The following is a 16,370-nucleotide window of genomic DNA, read 5'->3' as shown; positions in this document are numbered from 1 at the left end:
CTGCTGGGCTTCATGCAAGGCGATTCCTCCGCTGCCGTGGAGTCCCTGGCCACTGCTCAGGAGACACCAGCCTGCTCCAAGCAGCACATGCCACCACGGTCCCACATGTTGCAACAAAACTCATCCAAGTGTGGTTGCTCAGCTCCCCCCATCCCAGGCCCTTGGAAGGGGCAGCTGCAGTGCCCATCAGGGGAAACCTTACCTTCACAAAAGCCTTCTGGTTGCTTCCCACACCGAACCGCCTCACCTGGAGGCCAGACCAGCATCAGTTAAGATTGGGTGAACACGCAGAGCACACCTGGACTCAGTGTGGCTGGGCCAGCTGGAGTGCCCATTCCCGAAAGGACAGAACTACTTGAAAAACTAAGATACTCCCTCAACTCATCACTGCTGCAGACCAGCCTCCGAGGCTCATCATTTCCCCCAAAAGAAAGCAAGGATGGGAGAGGTTATCTGGAGGAACCGAGGCGGGACAAGTGCTCCATGAACAGGAGCTGCTAACAGGACCCAGGATTTTTTCTTCCCAGGGCTGACAATGTCATCAGCATGAGTCAGATTTGGGAGTTAAGATACACTATAAAATCATTTAAGAGCAGGTATGTCGATAAAGGCTGAAGAAAATGACAAAGTAGCAGTAATTACAGATATAAACAGAAGGACGGCCATTCCAAGCCAGGGCACAGGACAGATCAGTGCTCGGTCAGCAGCTGGTCAGATTTTGGCCTAATGCCTTTGTAGTGGTCAATTAAAAAAAGCTGTGACACAATCCACAGAGCACACCTGTATTGCCTCACTGCAGGAGCGAGAGGCTCCACCAACAGCTAGGACACCTCTTTTGGCCCCAGCCAGCTTCCTCCGTGCTTTCAGGCTGACTGGTATCAACTAGCCTGGCTACTGCTATCCCCGTTCAAGCACTCATCTTTCTAGGAAGACGCCTCCAGTTGCAGGTAGGTGTCCAGCTGCACTCCCAGTATTGCGTTCGCACACCACCGGCTGAGAAGAGCGGCGTTAACTGGCACGCGAGCAGGTTACAGTTCACTCGTGCAGCTGGGTGTGCAAACAGACGATTGATAAGAGGGCCAGCTGAAGAGCTAACCCTGCTCCAGAAACGCGTATTGAAAAAATTCCCCAAGACCTTTAAAGGTAACCAACAGCCTTATCTCACACAATATGCAGTGACTCATGGCAAGTTAAATCGGTATTTATAGTTGCAGTTTGAGTCCTGCAATGACAATGTAAGTATGACCTCAACTACTTTTGCTACTACAAATCTGGCAGGGTGTGTGGGGAAGTCTCTCTGCAAAGGAATGAGTAATTAAGTATTTGGGAACCATGAATCGCTCACACAACCCAAGAACTGAGCCTTTAATAAAAGTAACTGGTTATTTTACAGGGGTTTTTTTGCCATTAGGACAGCAAAGATAACAGACACAACTGATAAAATTTTTTTTTATTATTCACTTTTGAATTCTTTTACACTTTCCTGATTATTTTGTGTAAGGTGAAACTAGAACTGTTTAAAAGACATACACAAATCTAGTACATCAATAACCAGGTATTTCTTTTTGCTATACTATTCTCACAACCACGTGTGTGCTAGGCAATATAACCATCACAGAAGCAAACTTTAGGCAGAATACTGGTCAGTAAAAACAAAGCGAAAAGAGCTACCAGATATACAGACAGGCTCGGTTCCACATTCACTACTGCATTTATCAAGCGCCAAGTATTAACTGCACAATTTGTTCAGCTAGTAGAGGGGAGTTTCAAAATCAGTGCATGAAATTCTCTTCAGCAGACAGATGGACAGACAAACAGATGGATCCTATACCTAAGTGGAATGTGAAGGTAGGGGGATGATACCGCGAGACTGACAGGTGACTATTCCTAATCTTTTCCACTGCATTATTCACGCCAACTCTTATTAGGTTTTATTGAATGGGACATGTTTGAAACATAACTAGGTGAGGACATTTGGAGCTCAAATATTACACGTTACAAGCGTTACGGATGTGTAGGTCTGCATTCCAGTACGATAAATGGGAAATCCTGAACATTGGAGCTGGCTCCCACTACCACCAAGAACGGGCAGACGAGAGCTGAAGTCTGCAACAGCCCTGGCAGCTCTCAAATATCCAGGAAAGAAACCTGTCCTTGAGCAGGCTCAGGTCTCACCCACCATCCTGCCATCACCCATAATCAAAGAAAGGATGACGCATATGTGGGAGTCCAAAATCGCTTTAATGGAGTTTAAACAGGTGAGAGGGTCAAGGATGAACAGAGTCCAATGGGAGAAAAGTTTCTATAAAGTGAACTTAAAGATGGCTCAGTGGATTACTTAAGGAGTTTCCAGAACAAAATCAAAATGGGAATACCATGGAGATTTCGATTCACCTAAGAGTAAAGTAATGCAAAAGTGGCAGATCACTTCATGGTATCATCCAAACCAATAAGGCCATTCAAAAAATTGAATCTTCTCCTATTGCAAGTCCATGGTAGTGAACCAAGAATTCTCACTACTGAAGAATAGCTAAGGTATAATTAGGTAAGTTATTGCTGTGGGAAGGGGCTTAGTCATGCATGTCGTATGAGCACAAAAGCACTTTTAGAAGTCAAAACCCGGTTATCTGCCAGTGTAAAGAGTTTGGAAATCAAGCTGCTAACTCCCCCATTACCCTCCTCCCCAAAACAAACCCCATCCCCAGAAAGACAGGATTGACAAAGTGAGCTTTTGACTGAAAGCGGTGCCTCAGACTTGGTTACAAATGTCTACAGAGTGTGCCTGTTCAACTAACCCATAGCAGTGTTACCAACTGGAATGCCAACATCGGACTGTTCTCCTTCCATGCCCCAGTGTCACAATAGAATCTCTTATAACTTTCTGTACAACTTTACAACAGAATTGTACTTCGACTATTTTGGTGCCAAATTAAGCTTGCCAGAGTTACATAATTGATGTCTACTTTTCTACCAATAAGAGTTTTGTAAAGTCAATTGCAATCACAAAACCCATAATCACAGTGTTCAGTTAAAAATATAAACACGGTAATCGTAACTGCAAATGTTCGAAATAGGAAAGTTCGGAATGCCATTATAATAACCGACCTCCGCTTTAAGTACACAAAACACCAACCAACTGTTTTTACCCCACAGACAGTTTTTGCTACGTTGAGGTTGTGAAAAGTCGATGTACTATTCTTTTTGCTTGTCGCACAAAGGGATATATGTGTAGGATACAGGGTGACATTGAACATATAGTGAAGCGTGACAGCCATTAGTTCTCTCCCTCCCCAGCATCCCCTTCATCTCCCTGGTTTTCCGACGTCCATAGCTGTAAGAAAATACAAACACTTGTTTATTCTGAAACCACAGAGTTAGTTACAATTGTCAGGAAAGGGAAGACAGCATAATTAGCAGCAGCTGTGCAATTTTGTCAGTTAAGAGCAATACAGAACTGAACTTAAGAGTAAAGCTAAAGAATAACGAACTAGAAAATGAGTGGAGGATAACAATTAAAAAGCCAGCCCAAGTTTGCAAGCTCAATGTAAAGCTGGCTGTTAAGAACAGACTCCACTTTGTGTTCCAAAAAAAAAAAAAAAAGAGAAAAATCTGAGTTTGTTACAGCGGTTAACAACAGATTTCTGGTTTAAACAAGCAAGTCTAACTGGTCTGGTTACAAAAACCAGTGCAGTTGAGACATGCAGCTAATGCCTCAAAAAAAGGCTTTTAATAGTACAGAACTACTTGAGTCTTCAGGAGTTGAGTCCCACTTATGGGGTCCAGCAGCCTAACGAAGTAACAGCACAGAATGCGGTGGCTTGGCACATTATACTTACAGTGAGGTTGTCCCTAAGCAGCTGCATGATCAGAGTGCTGTCTTTGTAAGACTCTTCATTCAGCGTGTCCAGCTCTGCTATCGCTTCATCAAATGCCTAAAAACATGCAAGACAGCACTTTCACGTCCTGCGCTCTGAATTCACTTCTGCTTACGCAGAACTGACAAGTTTGCCACATTACATTCAAACTCTGTGACAGCAGCTTCCAGTATTTTTCTTTTCCACCAAAAGAAGGAATGTAAACCAAAGCAAACACCAAACCACCAGCGGGAAAACAGAAGGCTTCAGGAGGATCCACATTAAAGCCTGGAACAACTTCACTACCATGCCAATACCAAGTGCTGAAGAGGCAAGCTTCTTTCTTTTTACTAATTTCAAAGTATTACTCTGTCGCGCTGAAGAATGATTTACACAGCCTGAAGTCAGGTTTAAGAACACCACTTCAAAGCAATACTTTCATTAAAAATGAATGTCTCACTGGTCTAAACTGGCAGTAAAAGACAAAAGTACCATTAAGTTGATATATATTGTACATAAGTAAGTAGGCAAGAAAATGGAAGACCAGGGTTTCTGATGGTGGCGTGGAAAGTTTGGGATTTCTATTCAAAACAGCATAGGAAATCAGGTATGCTCCACTAGAAATTAATAAAGCTATTCTTCCCATCAATCTGTTACACATGAGCGCCCATGTTACAAGGCTGAGAGCAGAAAGCCAGGAATAAATGCTATTTCTTCCTTCAGGTTTCAAACAGATGTAAGCCTATTAACCAAAAAAAGCAAGAACAGCAGCAGCATTTTACACAGCAAAACATCACTCCCTGTTACAAACTATTATTGAAGAGCATATTAAGAACACAAAGATTCAACTAATACCATACTATTCAAGTTACTACCAGGCAATTTTCACAGATGCAAAAAGCTCCATTTAGAAGGCTCTAATCCTATTTTAGGGAGAAGGCTAAGAAAAATAAGACTATTTGTTTGGCACAACCCATCACACAAGCTTTTTTTGGTCTCTGGAGAGAGGCACATGCAGATACACAAGGACATTTAGGGCTATGACTGTAGTCACAAAGACGACACTTCATGCATTTGCTAAGCATTCAAATTTAAATAAATATTTCACTTTAGAAGCGCTAAATCAATCTAAGTGTTTTCAAATTTGTCACAAGCGCATCCTAAGAGTTAGGTGGATGTAAGAAGAGGTATTTTGTCCTCCCTTTCATTGGATCAACTGCACTAGCAAATTAGCTTTACTTAAAGCTAAGCTAGTCTAGCTAGCTAACCTACCTGAAAATATACTACAACAGTTTAAAGACGACATAATTTTAAAGGAATTTGATATAAACAAGCATGACCTTCTACAAAGTGCTACTGTAACTATAATTATCTCCTTAGCCTCCACAAACTTGGTAACATGAAGAGTTTGCTTACCGTCTTTGCCAGGTTACAGGCTTTTTCAGGAGAATTTAGTATCTCATAGTAGAAGACAGAGAAATTTAGAGCCAAACCAAGTCGAATGGGGTGTGTTGGCTGCATCTCTTTCTTGCTAATTTCAAATGCCTCCTGGTAAGCTTGCTGAGAGTTTGCTACCGTTGCTGCAAGGTAATTACAATCACATTAATGCACAGTACATCACCCTACTTCACAGGGGAAGCTATTATATTCTTGGTCTAGACTATTGTGCCACCAGAAATTCCTACAATTACATATGCACAGATGCTTCTTTCAATATCTTTACATGTAAAAGCCTACCGCTAACCAAACTATTAAGGCAGAAATATTTCTTCAGATAAAACTCTGACATACAGAAATTAAGTTCAACATTTTAATAAAGACTTAAAATGAAATTTATGCAAAACAAATTCCAACCAATCTGAACACACACAAACTCTACCTAAGTTGAAGTGTACTGCGATTAAACTGTCTGATTCCAGTCAAGCTGCAGAAATAGTAGCTCTGAATAATAAACCTAGTCAAAAATCGTTTGGGGAAGAAGAGGTATCTGATCTACCTATTTAAACTGAAGGAAACATTTAGCAGCTAGGTCGTGAACTTTGAATTTCAGTTTGGGGTTTCAGAGGAAAGATAACAGTCCCTTCCTGGCTAATGGGTAACAATAAGCTCCAGAATGACGTCAAACTAAGTTTGCAAGACATGGACTACATCAGACACTCACTAGAAATTCAGGCACAGTTCAGCATTGCTTTACAATTTCAGGATTAATCAGCTTAGGACTCAGTAACCCAATATCCCTTATTTGCATGCAGAAAGCTTGCAAACAGCTAAGACTGAGAGCTAAATTCATAGTGTAAACAAGAGATGACAGGAACAAAGCATTTTCCATGAGAGAAAAAAACCCACATTTTCCAGGAAAAGGATTTATACTGCCAAACATACTTGAAAATCAGTCACTGAGGTCAGGGGCTGCAAGTAGAATTTGACTGGTTTGATGAACATTTGCCAATCCCTTCTAATAATTTCAGTGAAGTCTTTCTCTACAAGTGACTTGCACTGCACCTGTCTTCAATACTACAGAGCAGTAGCAAAAAGAAATAGATACTTTACGTTAGAGGAAAAAAATGTAAGTATTTTTTGATACTTTATTCTGCTTGGCCCCCAGCAGAGTAGGAGATTTCATCTCTACTTACTTTGCTTATTGTCCCCAGATGCCACCTCTGAAAGGTATCTGTAGTAATCGCCTTTCATTTTCAAATAGAAGACCTTGCTTTCTGGCTGTGTTGCATTGACAATAAGGTATTTATCCAGGAGTTCCTGAGAAAGGAAACATCACTTTTTTTCCCCATCAAGTCATAAAAATAATGTCTGAAACAGTCTTTGTTACAATGGTAAGCATGAGCTATTAAAAAAATTAACAATGACTTATGTATACTCATGCGTTAATCACTTTCCCTACTGTTGTCTAAACAGAAAAAAATAGAAACTACTTGTAGCCTAACCCCTGGAAAGAACAACACTTGTTATGCTGAGACTGCCCACAATTCACTCCTGCAGAATCTAATGGCTATCAGAGCTTAAGGCTGCAAAGATTTTCCTCGAAATATGGTTGCAAACCTACCTTCCACAACCAAACTAATGAAAAGCAGCAGCTTGACATCAGTACAAGTCTGGTCACTTTTGCTGCCACAAACTCAAATTCTACCCATAGCAGTGAAATTATCCACAACAAACTGCAACTCCCATTGAAAAGCTGAATAGTAGCAGAGTCAGCACATGTGCGTTCAGGAAGAGACGCAAAGACTGACAGTACTGACAGCAACTGCTCCTGACTGATCTTTAGCAAAACGAACACCAATAAAACAAATCCCTCTGGTCTAAGTGAAAGAAAGAGCAAAACCAGTTGGCGGGGGAAGACATACATACTTTCTCCATCCCCAAAAAAGTATTCAACCAGCCTCAGGATGTCAGCATTCATTAACGAAGGAGTTTAAACACTAGGCCTTTTAGCAGGACTCATGCCAGTGCCCCAGATCTAAATTTGTTTTCACGGTGAGCCCTAGCCAGCAGCTAGCGGTCTTCAATATTGCCTTGTTTGCTTTTTTGTATTAAAAAAATATATGCTCTTTTATAACAAACCCCCTAAGAAACAGATTAGGTAACTTAGGAGCTAGAACTGGACCCACGTACATGGCTATGCAAAATTATTCCCCTGCTAAGGTGCTGCAGCGTCTACAGCACTAGCAAGATTCCTTAAGCCTCTCTGAAGAATGCTGCAGTACTAACTACTGTTATTTTTGCTGTTGGATTATTACCAGAACATCATTGCAGATATCCTGCAATTCAGCTTCAATTTTCTCACGATACTCTCTTCCCATCTGCTGTTTCTTCTCATTCCTCTCTGTTTTCTGTTCAATGCTGGAAATCACACGCCAGGATGAGCGACGGGCACCAACCACATTCTTGTAGGCAACTGAGAGTAGATTCCTTTCTTCGTTGGACAGTTCATGTCCTTGCTCAGTGACAGCCTTCATAGCAGCAGCCATGTCATCGTAACGCTCAGCCTGTTCAGCCAGTTTGGCTTTCTGTACCAACTCACTTTTATCCATGGCTCTCCTGTAATTAGTAGGGAATAAAAAGAGAGAAAAGTGTCTCTTGATTGTCTGCACTGTGGAAGTTAATGCTGAAAGGTGAAGCAGAACCCGCAGTCACTAGTAAGTAGGAAATCCATCGACTCAAATACGAAGGATTTCTTTTTCAAAAATTATTTGACCCTTTGCCAAATATGTATAATTTCTATGCATAAATGACTAATCACAATCCTGAAGATAGGTAAGCACTATTCTTCAAAATGCAGCAAAATTCATATTGGCATTAAGCACAGCAAATCAATATGTTCCCTATGTAAATCTCTCCCCTTTCCTATACTGGCCACAGCTCAGCTTGGGACACACTACATGTTCTAACCCAGAAACCACCAGTTTTGGTTTGGTTTTTTTTTGGCTTGTTTTGGTTTTCTTGTTTGTTTTCCCCCCATTATTATACAACAGCAACTACTTAGGAGCATTGAAGCACTGGACAGCTCCTCCCTACACCAAGACTTTTTGCCTGCTACAGCAGATGTTTCCGTGGGCTTAAATAAACAATACCTACTACAGCTGTAGTTGTTGGCAACTATGGAAAGTACATTTATACTGTTCTGCCAGAAGAATGTCTTCTGGGGCTTTGGGTTTTTTTCCTTTTCTTTTTTTAACACATGTATCAACATACGTGTAACGGACAATTCTATACAGCTAGGGTGCCTGCAGTCTCAGGTTTTCAAGACTTCTTAAATAACATTGACATCCACAGAAAATTATTGGGATGTGGCCCACATGACGGTCACTACTGCAAAACTAATTGTTTATAGGGAAACAACTTATCATTTCCGATAACGCAGTTTAGCCACTGAAGCCAAGAAAAACACGTCACGTGACCACAAGGCCCCTGAAGAGCTTAAGCAATGAAAACTGAAGTTAGTAAGGAACATGTCAGTGAGGCAGCTCGAGTGTTTGCTTATCTCTACAAGACAATGCTAACATACATTTAACTCGGCCATTGAGCTACCAACCTTATATTCAACCACCTAGGGCTAGGTTCACAGGAGAAATTAAACAAGCTTTGTTGCCTTTATGAAAGTTAGCGGACCTCAATACCTTACAAACTCCCAGACGCCCCAAATTAACCTGTAAAATTTCTCCAGGTGTGTAGTTTCACTATTGGACAGACCCAGAATCGTTACTCTTGTCAGTACTGAGCAACAAAGTTCCTCTCCTACTCCCTAAATCCCCATCAGGACTCCCAGCTGTCCAGGTAAGAACTTTTCAGGCTGAGACCTAACAGCCTGAAAACAACTTCTAAAAAGAAGGAAAAGCAAACAAGAACAGTGAGTTTACAATTTGCCTTTCACAGGCTTCTGTGCATTAGACAAGCATCTACAGCCCTATTAGAAAGAACCAACAGGCTGAAAGCGATTGCTGTAGCCTTTTCCCTGGCGCTCTCCTTTGAAGATCCCAGTCTGACAGGCTCCTGATGGAGAACGGCTTGCACACACTGCTCAGCTCGTATTTTAATCCAAGCGTTACCTACCACTATTATACAGGGAAACCAGTCCCCTATACTAAATCCTCAACCAGGAAAATGAGATGCAGATCCAAATTTCCATCATGTGTATGAGCAGTTTCAGAGTTTCCTACTGCCAAGGACGGAGTCCTAACTACAAAATTATTTTGAGATGAGCATATTCAATCCCTCCAGCTGAAGATATCGCTCTTTAGCAAAAAAATCCCCAAAACACAAAATCACACCGGATATCAAGGCAAACATTGTTACATCATGTGAAAGCTCCTGAAGTAAACCCAGCAACCGAATCTCCTACCCGTTTTATATTTGCAAGTCACACTCATTCCTGCTTGTGTTTGATCCTTTGTAGATCTAGTCTAATGATCCATCCATGTAAATGCACTCAAGTTAGGATATGTAATGCTAAAAGCAGCCTCCTGGAATGAGACCTCTTGCAGACTTGTGTAAGTAAAGCTAGGCTGCAGTTCAGTTCCATTTCAAACACTGCATTTAAACTAGTGGATTCTGGCACCTATTAAAAGGTGACACACAGACTTCAGATTGAAGCCCTCAACAAGACAGGCTGACTGTAGGTAGCAGTGTGACAAGTTCTTGTAAGGCATGATTAGTTTGGCTCTCTTTTCCCCAAGAGGCTTTCACCATGGGGATATGCTGAATTATCATTGGCTTCTGCAGACTTACCAAAAGCATAGCTCCTGAGGACAGAAAGGTATGAGCAGAATGTGCGATGTGCATTTTTTCTGCCCCTACTCTAAAGCGTATCACAGTACCAATGCGTAACAAGCCTACGGAAATCATCAGACTGCTTACCATTGAGAGAACCCATCCCACTCCTCACTGTTGAGTCTATCAAACCTCATAAACCATTCCCTTAACACAGCACTAAATTTAGACTATGTGCTTAATGCAGGAAGTAATTTGTGAACGGCATTTCTCTACCCACTCACTAAAATTTGAACATGAACAAAGTACACCTGAAGAACGCTTTTAACATTACAAGAGCCAATTTTAAATAACTGGACATTAAAACAAAACAGTTTCAGAACAGTTCTCGTTTCCTCACAGTCTGCAAAGCTTGTAGAAGCATTTCTATTGCAACCATCTTATCTTTTCCTTTTCTCCTTATGGAATGTGATTATTATGTAGAAAAAGCCTGCTTGTTGATGTCCAGAGGCAAGTAGTTCCAACAGAGTTTACATTTTGCCATTGAAAGGTCAGTTTTATCTTTGATCTGCACTTTGCCAATAGTGGTCTAATTTGTAGACAAGTCATACGTGCAGAATTCAGTTTACAAACAATATAGAGTTTAGTTTAGAAATGGTGCAGAGTTTGTTTTATCAGGCTCACTGACATATTTATCTTTAGATGCAAATCAGTTCAAGGCAGTCAGTGGGTTCATATAAGGACATATGAAGGAAATCAGAGGGAACTGCAAGGGCCCAAAGACCTAGTGGATAAAAGAGATCCAGAAACCAGTTTAACGTATCTGGTTATACAAGTGAAACACCAGCACAAAGCATTAGAATGTTGTTTCTCATCAAACAACTTCCCTCAGTAATGTAAGTAATTTATGCACATCTTAAACGTAACAATTATTGAAGATGGGAGTTCCTCAGAACTTCACTGGCTCAGTTTTGACATAAAAATTCAGTATACAGGGTCTTGAGTTATTTAGTTAGTTCATCTTTATATCCGTACTGTTAGTAGGTTTGCTACAAAACACAAAGTATTATTCAATGACATGGATTTAACAGAACTTAAATGCAGTAAGAAAATCATTGCCCGCACCAAAATATCTGCAATTTACAGGAAGCCTACCATTATTTTGTTCTCAGGGTGCTGCACAAAGGAACACTTAAAATCCTTATTTGATTCTCCATTGCTTACCTTGTTAGAAGCTTGGAGAGAGCTTTGCAGAGCTATGCTGGCTTGAGCTCCAAAAGAGGGAAGTGTTTGCCAGAAGGAAAAAAGATACAAGGAAAGGAGTGATGTTTGAAAAGGCAAAGAAGCAACTATCAGTTATAACTGGTCCCTCCCATAGAGGAGATGAAAGCCACACTCTTAACAATGGATCAGTGTGCCACAGTCTGAAACAAGCAAAGCCTACAGCTAAAAATACTTCTAGGCTACAAACAGAAGCCATCTAACAAAGGTTACCTGCAGCTAGGAGCGAAACACACAAAGGTGACGAACAGGAGGCCAAGAGGAATGATCTATTCTAGCACTAATGAAGCCATGCCATGACGGCAAGGAGGAAAGAGGGAAGATGGAAAAAGGAGCAGATACACATGTGCAGATCACAGCCATGGAAGAGTCCCGAAAGTTGCCCATTCTAAGCAAAAGATTCTCATATTAGATGCATTAATACATTTCAAAGTCTTAAGACACTGTCTTTTTAAGTATCTGTCAAACCACAATGTAGTAGCCCTCCGTAAAGAAGTGGCTGGGCACTATTTACAATAAGGAATGCAATCCACTAGGCAGCAGTTACAGCCAATAGTACCGGCTGCCAGAAATTTGAATCACACTAAATCCCACACTTAAAATGTAACTTCCCCCCCGCCTCCCCCCCCGCCTATCTCCCATACAACCTGGAGTTCTTTCAATCTGTTAACAAATGCAGAATAGCAGGTATGCAGCTACTAAAAGTTACATGTGCTTACTTCTCACCCCCAGAAAAGCTTTACGCCTGTGGACAAGACCCTGAAACATATCACAACGCATCAAAGGCAGAGGTCTGAACCAGTAAAACATCTGTTTGTAACTGCCTTGTTACTTTCAGTGGAGGATGCAATAAGAAGGGGGGGACGGTGTGACAATCCTGGGAACAGCACCTGAAGTCAGTATACCCACAGATCTTTCAAGAACGGATGGACACACAAAACCAGAGGTTTACGTCTTGGTAACAGCTGAGGAGTAAAACATACAGATAATGTTCTTCAGAAGACTGCAGGAGCTTGAGAACTACATCTTACTACTCAGCAGTTACTCCATCTGCTTCATAGCCTTTATTGTTTCCAATTTCCATGGGCTGTTTAGGACAAAGCCAAAACAGATCAGAAGTAACCCTGTTTAAAGACTGCAGAAAGCAAATGAAATAACCGACACTGAAAAAAATCTGGCTTATATAACATATTGAACTGACAAGACAATACTAATAAGCCTACGTTGGCCTGAAGTCTGCTGCTCTTGATGACCTGTTCTTCTGATGCTAATTAAGTCATTGATTTTTGTGTACTGTTTTTCTCTTTATAGCAAGCATGAGCATCTATCAGACAAACACTTCCACTTTGTAAAAATATTAGTGAGAAAGCAGTGTGGTCAGTGGTTTGACATACTGGTCCCTAATGAGTCAAGCAGAGATGCAGGTTAACAGACCCGCATGTTTCACTGTGAGAAATCAATGTAAAACCAGATTTGGTGAAATGGGATGCAATCATATTTCTCAGTCACAAACTCTGTAAGTCTGTTCAAATTGTAACAGGCAAAGCAGCAGACCGGTACAGAATCTGTAGTTCAATCTTCTGACAACATGTGAACAAACCTTATTTGATTTCTGGATGGGCAATTCATTCCCAAATTAAACATTCACATGAGGTAAGTGGTATTTAAAATTACACTTCCATAATTACATAGAGTAAGAGCTTTGGAGATACCATTTCTAAAACAAATGGAAAATCCTTTTCCGTAATTCAGGCACACACATGCTGATGCAAGTATCTACATGATGTTGATGGCATTCACTGTCAAGTAGACATGGCTCCCGATATTCTTTACAGGAAAGGAACCAAATCCTTAAATGGAATGCAAAAAACCTTCCCTGCTTTATCATATTAGGCATTTGATTTTATTAGTTGTGTTTCTCTATTTTAGTTCCCTCAAAGGCTACTACATATTGTTAAATAACTGACTGAAAAATGAACATGCCTGCTAAGACCTGACCAAGTGAAGTCTTCCACAACTGTCAAAAGTCTGGGTATAACAACAAGTTCAGTAAAATAACACTGCAAACATGATGAGGGAAAAAGGCAAATGACTTCACAGTTGTGATATTCTTGCTGACCTTGTGCAGTACATAACTTCAGCCTCCTCTGCATCTACTGATTAGCCGTATACCCTGGCCTTCAGCTCAAATCTTTATACAAATGCTCAGATAAAATTAACATTCTATAAAGCCATGCCTAAACCTGCTCTGGCCATCTTCTGGCATCCTTCTTTCCTGCTTCCTAAACCTGACCAATATAATTTTTGAATAAAATGACATTCAACAGTTTTCAGCCTCCATAGACAACGGCAAAATTTCTCTGAGAAGTACCAATAGCACGTAGGAATACTGACAGCGTACAGACAACTTAAATTTAGTGACAGTAGCCTTGTTCTTAATGTCATTTAAACAAGGGATCGCAAGCTGAAAAGCACTGCACTGCTACATACCTATGGCACTCTGCACAGGACAGCTGCAGGTGGAGACAAGCACACAGTTCCAAAGTACAATATACTTACATGGTAATACCTTTTTGTTCCAACTAGTAGAATTGGTTTTTGGCTAGAGTTCAGGTGGAAATAGTGCGTTATCCCAAAAAATCTTCCCCCAGGCATAAAGTTCATGCCAAACTAATGTATTCATATCACAGATAAATCACTTTTGTTAATAATAAACCGAGAGTATTTACATTATAGGGTGGGGCAAAAAGTGCGACCATATAAAAGACGATACTACTGTTAACGCCTAGTCTTACTGGGACATATTAGGATACGAGATGGATTAGGTACTAGTTTTTTACCTCATTATTCATATCATTATTTACTTAACTCCTCTTCATCTGAGTTTATTCACATGCAGCACAAAAAGCTGCATACTGGCAAAGGCCTGCTTAGGGAAAAAAAAAACCACTCAACATCAAAACAGCAGAGATCAGAACATGCGGTACTGACATAATGAGGTTGAGAAAACTGCACTAGGCCCATCTGTGCAATGAGTCTATCACTTTAACAGTACCAATTCAATAAACAAAATATTATACAGGGTATATTCTCACAGTCCTGTAATACGAACAGCAAAAAAGGCACCAGCATTCTTGTTTTCTTTTTAGGTCAGTTTATATCTTGTTATTATTTTAAAATAAAAGCAAGCTCTTCTTTTCATCAAGTAGTATTAAAATTTCTGACTGAGGTGTCCTGCAGCAGTGAATGGGTGAAGACACAGATATTCCTACAGCCACTGAAGTTACAAAACCTTACAAATGTTTTCAAACTCTCTGATATTTTTATGTAGGAATTTAGCTTTTACAGTGCTGCATGATGTATATTTTTGTTTTCCTACCACGTAGAAAAGGTATTTTAACTATTAATAATGAATTCAGCCGAAAACAACTGATTTGTTATCTCTGCATCAGATGCATTTTTGCTCCCATTTGCTAACACGGTGACTGTATGCCACTGATCATCCCAATCAATACCTGATGATACCTACCTCAAACAAAACCTCTGGTTGTTACTTTTGGGTTACTGCCCAGCCTTTTTGTAGGCCGGGACTGGCTTGAAGCAGCCTTCTTTCCCTCTGGAGTCCTCCCTAAATGCATCTCTATTCCCAAATGGACACAAACGATCAAAATTGGAGAAGAATAATAAACCTGTTTTGTTTCCTTCTAAAGGGGCTCGTGACACGTCCGTGGGCATCCCCGGCCCTACGTGCCGGCAGGGCCAGCGCTTCGCCCCTGGGTTTGCCAAGCGGCAAGGACGCCCCAGCCCCTCCCCTGGGCCGGGGTCGTGGGCGCGGGAGCCTTCGGGAAGAGGGCGGCAACCGACGCCGACCGCTGCGCGGCGGAGCCCACCGGCCCTCCTCCCCCGGCCGCCGGGCAGGGCAGCCCGCGGCGCTCGGTACAGGTGTGCGCGGCCGGCCGCGCCCGCCGGGGAGACACTGACTCACCCGGGGCGGGGCGGGGCAGGGCCGGGCCGGGCGCTCGGGGAGGAGCCGCCGCCGCCCGCTCGGGCCCCGCAGCGGCAGCCGCGGGAGGGTCACACCGTTACCCGGAGCGGGGAGGACGGGGCGGAGGGAGCAGGACCCGCCGTCGCCCGTCGCCCCCCGCCCCCCGCGCGGGGACCCTGCCGCAGAACGCCGGAGGCAGCCCCCCGCGGCCCTCGCCGCCCCTCCCTGCCGCGGGGGCTGCGGCGGCCCGGCCGGCGGAGAGGCGCGGGGCCCGGCCGGCGGGGAGGCGGGAGGCAGGCCGGGGAGGCCTCCCCCGCACGCTCCCGCGGACGCCAGCGGGGCCGCAGCGGCCCGGCGCCAGCCCGCGGGGAAAGGGGAGGGGGGGAGGCGTGGGCGGGGCCGCGGGCCCGGGCCCGGGACCCTCACCTGGCGGGGGCGGTGGCACCGCGGCCTGGATCCCGGCGGGCGAGGCGACTCGGAGCGCGGCGGCCGCTCGGCGCACGCACACACCCCTGCGGCGCTCCGGCCCGGCTTCCGGCGCCGCCGACACGCCCCTTCCGGCGCCAGGGGGCGCCACCGCCCCTCCCGCCTCCCCATTGGGCCGACGGGGCCGCGGCGGCGGGCGCCGGCCGGCTCGCGGTTGCTATGGCGACGGGAGGGGCCCCGCCGCGGCCTGGCCGTCTCCGTGCGCCCCGCCGCCTCCGCCGCCTCCGCCGCCCGCCCGGTCCCGCCGGCCCGGCAGCGCCCAGCCCGCCCGTGGCCCGGGGGAGGCGGCTCAGCCGGGCCGGGGGGCTGGCGGCTTTCAGCGGGGCGGTGGTACGCGGGGAGGCCAAGTGGCCGCGGCCCCGGGGACCCCGCCGGCGGCCTGCCCCGGCCCGAGCGAGGCCTGCCGCCGCTGCCCGCCTGGCACCGCGGGGCTGCCGCCTCCTCGCCTTGCCCGAGCCCGTGGCACACACGCCGGGCAGGCCTTGGCCACTGCCGCCCGCACTCGGGCACCGGTGCCAGAGAGCGAGCAGCTCCGCTGG

The 16,370-nt window shown here is 44.0% G+C and overlaps 1 protein-coding gene across 3 annotated transcripts; it reads right to left on the bottom strand.

The window, feature by feature from the left end:
• Positions 1-1,435: 1,435 nt before the first annotated feature.
• Positions 1,436-15,921, bottom strand: YWHAB (tyrosine 3-monooxygenase/tryptophan 5-monooxygenase activation protein beta). Of its 3 annotated transcripts, XM_055813721.1 has the most exons (7): positions 15,772-15,884; positions 14,201-14,286; positions 7,610-7,910; positions 6,488-6,611; positions 5,271-5,434; positions 3,837-3,932; positions 1,436-3,331 (listed from the first exon to the last, which is right to left on the bottom strand). In XM_055813721.1, exons 2-7 carry the CDS (start codon positions 14,203-14,205, stop codon positions 3,275-3,277), a joined length of 747 nt encoding a protein of 248 aa, XP_055669696.1. In that variant the 5' UTR covers positions 14,206-14,286; positions 15,772-15,884; the 3' UTR covers positions 1,436-3,274. The 3 variants fall into 3 exon arrangements, with proteins under 3 accessions (XP_055669696.1, XP_055669697.1, XP_027640270.1); XM_055813722.1 differs by lacking the exon at positions 14,201-14,286 and having other exon boundaries at positions 15,772-15,921; XM_027784469.2 differs by lacking the exons at positions 14,201-14,286; positions 15,772-15,884 and adding an exon at positions 11,304-11,955.
• Positions 15,922-16,370: the final 449 nt, after the last annotated feature.

This window comes from Falco peregrinus, chromosome 9 (genome assembly GCF_023634155.1).
Source record: "Falco peregrinus isolate bFalPer1 chromosome 9, bFalPer1.pri, whole genome shotgun sequence".
NCBI classification, from domain to species: domain Eukaryota; kingdom Metazoa; phylum Chordata; class Aves; order Falconiformes; family Falconidae; genus Falco; species Falco peregrinus.
This window is presented reverse-complemented; position numbering and strand designations above follow the sequence as displayed.